The sequence below is a fragment of the Labeo rohita genome, chromosome 15 (genome assembly GCF_022985175.1).
Source record: "Labeo rohita strain BAU-BD-2019 chromosome 15, IGBB_LRoh.1.0, whole genome shotgun sequence".
Lineage (NCBI taxonomy): Eukaryota > Metazoa > Chordata > Actinopteri > Cypriniformes > Cyprinidae > Labeo > Labeo rohita.
The window spans coordinates 21,671,380-21,677,379 of NC_066883.1; the positions used below are offsets into that span (position 1 = coordinate 21,671,380).

At 37.7% G+C, this 6,000-nt stretch overlaps 1 protein-coding gene across 2 annotated transcripts in view; it reads left to right on the forward strand.

Moving 5' to 3' along the window:
- The window catches only part of cbl (Cbl proto-oncogene, E3 ubiquitin protein ligase), a 42,425-nt gene extending 36,425 nt beyond the window's left edge, over window positions 1–6,000 (forward strand). The window contains exons 13-16 of one of the 2 annotated variants that reach the window (XM_051128939.1): window positions 1,583–1,735; window positions 1,848–1,957; window positions 2,049–2,252; window positions 3,395–6,000. In XM_051128939.1, coding sequence (XP_050984896.1) covers window positions 1,583–1,735; window positions 1,848–1,957; window positions 2,049–2,252; window positions 3,395–3,663 — 736 coding nt within the window. In that variant the 3' untranslated portion in view covers window positions 3,664–6,000. The remainder of the gene's footprint in view (window positions 1–1,582; window positions 1,736–1,847; window positions 1,958–2,048; window positions 2,253–3,394) is intronic. The other variant, XM_051128940.1, reaches the window with a different exon arrangement.

Genomic DNA, 6,000 nt, shown 5'->3' on the forward strand with positions numbered 1-6,000 from the left:
GCAAGCTAGATTAAAGTGATAAATGTTTTGAATATGGACATTTTTCCAACAAAAACCCATTGATTCAATACAGGAGGCCTTTATTTATTTTTCATGCTGGTTGGGGCTATTTTATTATGGATGGATGCACTTTATTGGATTTGTTTTAACCTGCTGAAGAAAAACACCCACCTAATGCCATGATAAAGCTTGAAAGAGCCAGGACATTTTTTAATGTAACCCCGATTTAATTTGTCTGAAAGAAGGAAGTCATATACGCCTAGGATGTTGTGAGAGTGAGTAAATAATGGGCTAATTTCCATTTTTGGGTGAACTAACCCTGTAAATACAGTTTTACAAATAGTATTATTGTGAAGCATTTTGTTTATCACAATTTTATACATATTTTATAGTCATTTAATGAGTCAAAAACAGTGTTAATGTGGACTATGAAAAAAGAGATTATTTCTGAACTCTGTTGACTTTATAGTTACTGAAAGAGGTCTTAGTTTGATCTTGTAAAAAGTGATGCCAAGGAATTTAGTTTTTTCTCCCAAATCATTCAACCCTAAACAAATTCTTTGCACTTAGAAAGTGTATTTTAGGGGTGGGCGATATGACCAAAATCTTATATCACAATATGCATAATTTTTTTCACTGTAACAATATAGTTATTTTTGCTTTAAGGTCATTATGATATCAAGATTTTTGATACCATAGAAATTTCATAATTAGTCATCAGTGTCTATATCACAAACTAATACTAGCCCAAATTAAAAAAAAAAAAAAAAAACTGAAGCGCATTGAAAACAAATAAGAATAAAAACTAATTACAAGCAATAGAACAAAAAACTACAGTAGAACAAATAAAAGGAAATGCTACATGCACTGTATAAAGTAATCAAAAGTATAAAAACACAACATATTCTTTAGTGTGTAAATTAAATATTTCTCTTTATTAAAGTTACATAAGTGATTGAATCAGGAGCAGTGAGAGATTTTCTTATCTCTTATTTGTTTGATTAACGTTAATGACAGACAGCAGAAATATTAGACTGCTGTCACTTTAAGACCTGCCCAGATGCTTACACTTGTTTTCTTTCTAAGCTGTTTGTTTTCACCTAAGACCTAAATTACTGTGTTTAAGATAGGCATTTTGACACAAGTGTGTGTGTAGTTAACCTTCAAGGCCTATAAAGCAGCAAAAATAACTCTCTGACAGCACTCAGAGTCTCTCAGACAGTGCATGTATATAATGAAATGTGTTCTTCTTTTTAAACTGCAATGCTTTTAAACCACTTATTTTTAAACCGCAATGCTTAAAAAAAGTGCAAACCATAAGTTTTCGTGACCACGTAGCACAGCAACGTCACATTAGCCTGTAACCATGATAGAGACGATAGTAAATCGCAAATCTCGACTAGTTGACATTTCTACAGTATAATTGTGTATACCCCTATATATAAAACGCAAGTATCGCAATGTCTGCTGTTTGTTGCAATATGTAGCAATCTATAATACAAACACCCCTCACTTTCTACACTCACTCTGAACCTGTTAGTAAAGCAAGCATGTGTGTGGATTCTTTCTCCTGTGCTGACAGGCCTCTCCCAGCAGTCAAAGCTCAGACCGGGGAGGACGCCTGTGAGAACGATGAGGAGTCGGAGTACATGACTCCATCCTCTCGGCCAGTGCTGCCCTCTGCTGCAGGGGAAGCTGTGCCTAGACCACCTCCTCCACTTTCTCTCAGTCCCAGGTAAACTTGTTTTAGCAGCTGTGGTGCAAAACTCCAACAGACACTCTAAACAGACTACACATAGATATGGGATCTCTTTCAGTGGATTGACAGTCACTGTTTACCTCTGTAGGAGCATGCTCAGTGAAATAGAGTCAGAAACCCCACAGATGTACGAAGCCATGTACAACATCCAAGCCCAGGCCCTTACGGCCTCTGGACCACATCAGGCCAGAGATTCAGGTACGGAGATATTTAAAGCTGTTCATCTTCACATAGGCAGTCTGCTAGTGCATTCTGAAATCTGTAATATTGTATTTCTTTCATTGTTTAGATTACTCTGAATTGCCTCCTTTGACCTGCTCTAATGGCCCGAGGGATCCTGTTGGTGCATGTGGTGAGGAAGAGGAAAACAGCTATGACTATCCCAAACCCCATATACCAGCCAACATCGCCCGACGCACGCTTTCAGATGTTAACCCTACATCCTCAGCCTTCAGCCGCCTTTCCATAGACAGTGAGCTCGGAGCAGCAGGGAGTAAGTCATACCGAGTGTTATTTTAGTATTATTTATGTACTTATTATTTATATTTTGTACTTATTATATATATATGTACTTAATTCGCCCTTCCACAAAGGCCTTAAAAATGTTTTAAATCAGTGCAGATAGTCTTAAATTCATGAAGTCATGGCATTAAATGTTGCATTCTGTATATAAAGAATACAAAAAAGATGCATATACTTGAGATTCAAAATGTAGTCAAGTCTTGTTTTTTGAGAAACTGAAGAAAAATTATGAGTTTATGTAACATACAAATGTCTGCCAGTGAGGAATCAAAACTAGTTTCCCAAAAATTTCTCAGATAACAAGACTTCTTATCTAATTGTTCTTATTATCCATTTTGCTTCTCATGTAAATGTATTTTATATTTTTTTTTATATTTGAAAAAAAAATTAATGTGTACATATTTGTGTGTGTGTGTGTGTGTGTGTGTGTGTGTGTGTGTGTGTGTGTGTGTGTGTGTATATATATATATATATATATATATATATATATATATGTACACATTCATTTTTCAAATATAAAAAAATATATAAAATACATTTACATGTATGTATGTACATATGTATGTATATGTGTGTGTGTATATGTATATGTATGTTTTCAGTTGTTATTTTGGTTTCAGTTTTAGTAAATTGATAGTTTCTACTGTAATTTTATTTTATTTATTGAAGTATTTTTTATTTATTTTATTTTTATTGTAGTACTTTAACTTATTTTGATTACATTTAAATTTGTTTTGAAATTGTTTTTTTTTTTTAATTAAACGTTTTTCATGTAATATAGTCATCTAATATATTTTGTTTTATATAACTCATCAACTGCTTCACGCACTAATAATATCAAAAGATTTTTTTAAATTATGAGGAAACAAAGTCAGTCAAGTGTGTCCCATCTTTTGATTTCTATTGTAGTCAGTATTTTTTTTTAATTATATTTACAGAGCAAATATAGAACTACCATTTCCTTTTTCCACCTATATTTATTTTAGCTCGTATTTCAACCCCATGAGAGTCTCATGGCTTCCTTATTTTAGAACAGCAACTGCAGTATGATCCTTATCTCATACTTCATTGTCTATATACTGACATCATTTGAATTCTACATTGTGTCTCCAGCAGTCATGGACCCCTCTGAAGCCCCCGAGCGGCCTCCTAAGCCTCTTCCCCGTCGCATCAACTCCGATCGCAGGCCTAGCCCGGTTCCCCCCGGAGCGAGCCCGGGGCCCAGCCAGCAGATCAGCAGCGAGATCGAGCACCTCTTGAGCCAGGGCTACTCCCATCAGGACATCCAAAAAGCCCTTATGATTGCACAGAACAATATCGAGATGGCCAAGAACATCCTGAGGGAGTTTGTGTCCATCCCTTCCGCACATATCTTAACATAGCGAAACTTCTCCGAGCATGCATTTGCGGCCCGGCCACGCTCGTCTCGCATTCGTCTCAGACTCCAGAAGAAAGGAGCGCGAACTTGCGCTCTACCTCTAGCTCCTGTGACGGCGAGAGACGCTTTCTCCGTAACACTTCTCGGATTCTCTGTCCTCCTTCGTGAAGAGCGAGGGGTTCATTGCGGCCGCTTCTTCAGCCTGAAGGCAACGCGTGTCCCCTAAGGACAAAAACAAAAAAGACAAAACATGTATGTGTTTATATATGATTTAATATATAAATCAGAATATTGAGTATAGTTAATATATACACATGTATGTTGGAGAGGTTCAGCTGCAGAGATCAGGGTCTGTGAAGTATTAGGCCTCGGAGTTCAGACAGCTAAAGGGAGTTAAACAGCAGACTGAGCATTTTCTGGCGTGAAAAATGGCCTTTACTCGTGTTGCTTCGGTACATTTTGTCTTCGAGTGTGTGATTTTAATTTTTCGTCTGTCTAGTAGCATGCCGTACACGTCAGTCCCCACAGCGCAGTCGCCTGTTTCAAAAATACCGCTCAGCCCAAAGCAACCCGTTCTCCGCTTGTCCTTGACCTCCAGGGTACTGTGGGATTTTTATCTTTTTAAGCGCGTTGTGGCGGCTGGCATCGGAAATGGGCTCTCCGTCAGCCTCGTTACATCTGTGTAGCATTACTGTAACTGTACTGTACCATGAATTTCATTTCCCAAATGTTTAAGGACAGCCAGTCCTTCAGATTCCCAGTAGGAACGTGCTGATGAAGGGTACACGCGTCGGGGACATGTGATTTGTTTGCTCTAATCTGAATGTGTCATTAATACGGTGGTCTCCGACTTTTGTGAAGTAGTGTGTTTACTAAAGATAGTGTTCTCTAACAGAGAAAGGGCGAGAGGTTGGACACGAAGTGAAACTGCTTAGTAAAGAAAAAAGACAAAAAAAAAGTATTTGCTTAAAAAAAAAAAGGTCCAAGGCCTGGCCAATTTTCTGTATTCGGAGGGGACTGAAATCACTCTTGGGGAGGTTCGGACTCTTGTATGAAGCTGTTCATCTTAGAATCCATTTCATTTGATCACCTTAATATATTGTTATTATTAATGTTATTATTATTATTTTTTTTGATTTATTGTTATTAATACAGAAGTGCTTTACTGCTGCTATTATTGTTAGTGCTAAACAATTAAGCCTTAAATGTACATTTGTGAATACTGTGTTTAACCCATTTTAAAGTGACAGTATCGCTTGTGTGTAATTTGGTAATGTAGCATACTTGAAATCAGAAGCAACTTGCGCAGGTGTGAGCCCAGCTGATTTTTCAGTCTGTGTGTGTTTATGTGTGTGTTTGTGTGCATGTGTGGGATGTCTGTTTTCATCCAGGTACATTGCGTTTTGCTTGAAATACATTGAAATGCATCACGGGGCTCATCGCAGAAGGCCTTTTTTTGTTCTTTCCTTGTCCTATGAGGCTTTGGTGTTCAGCCCGTCACCGAATCGATCGATCTTTCAGCGGCAGCCCTGTTCAAGCCATGATCGCAGTGCCCATAGTCCGCCTGCTGTTAGGGAGAAGGTTCTTGCCGGTCTCCCCTTTGTACTCAGGAATACCGTACATTTCAACAGAATCTACATTAGTGACTCCGTACTTTAAACCAGTGCAAGACTGCCTCGCTTTCAGGGTAAACACAATGCTAGACTACTTTAAAGTCACTCTCAATGGCATCAGCATCGAATTCATTTATTCTGAGTTCTGTAAAGGGATAGTTCACAAAAAATGAAGTTTTGTCATTATTTACTCATTCCATACAGTGAATGTCAATGGTGTCCAAAAAATGAAAATGGTCCCCACTGTTTTCTGTTGTATGCATAAAACACATTCTTCAAAGTTGTGATTTACAAAAAAGGTTTGAAACAACAGGAGTGGTTAAAAAAATTGTCATTAATTACTCACCGCCATGGGCTTGGAAGGACGCGAGGGTGAGTAATTAATGACAGAATTTTAATTTTTTGAGTGAACTATCCTTTTAATATTTCCACTTATTGTTTGTTATTGCACCAGCTCATTTGAATGCACTAGCAATCCGTTAAAGGGAGTCTCACGTGGGACTCGAGGATTCATGATTGATGTCACCGACATCAAAACTGGCCCAATTTTAGTCTTTACTAGCCCCTAGTGTTCTTGAGAGTGTTGCACTGGGATTGCAGGTACTTCCGCGTCTCAATCTTGTAGGTACACATGCAACCTTGAGAGCTTACGATCTTGAATTAACTCTTGGTTTGTAGATTCTGTTGCCTTGAAGCATATGATGGTTTAATACTGATTTTTTTTTTTT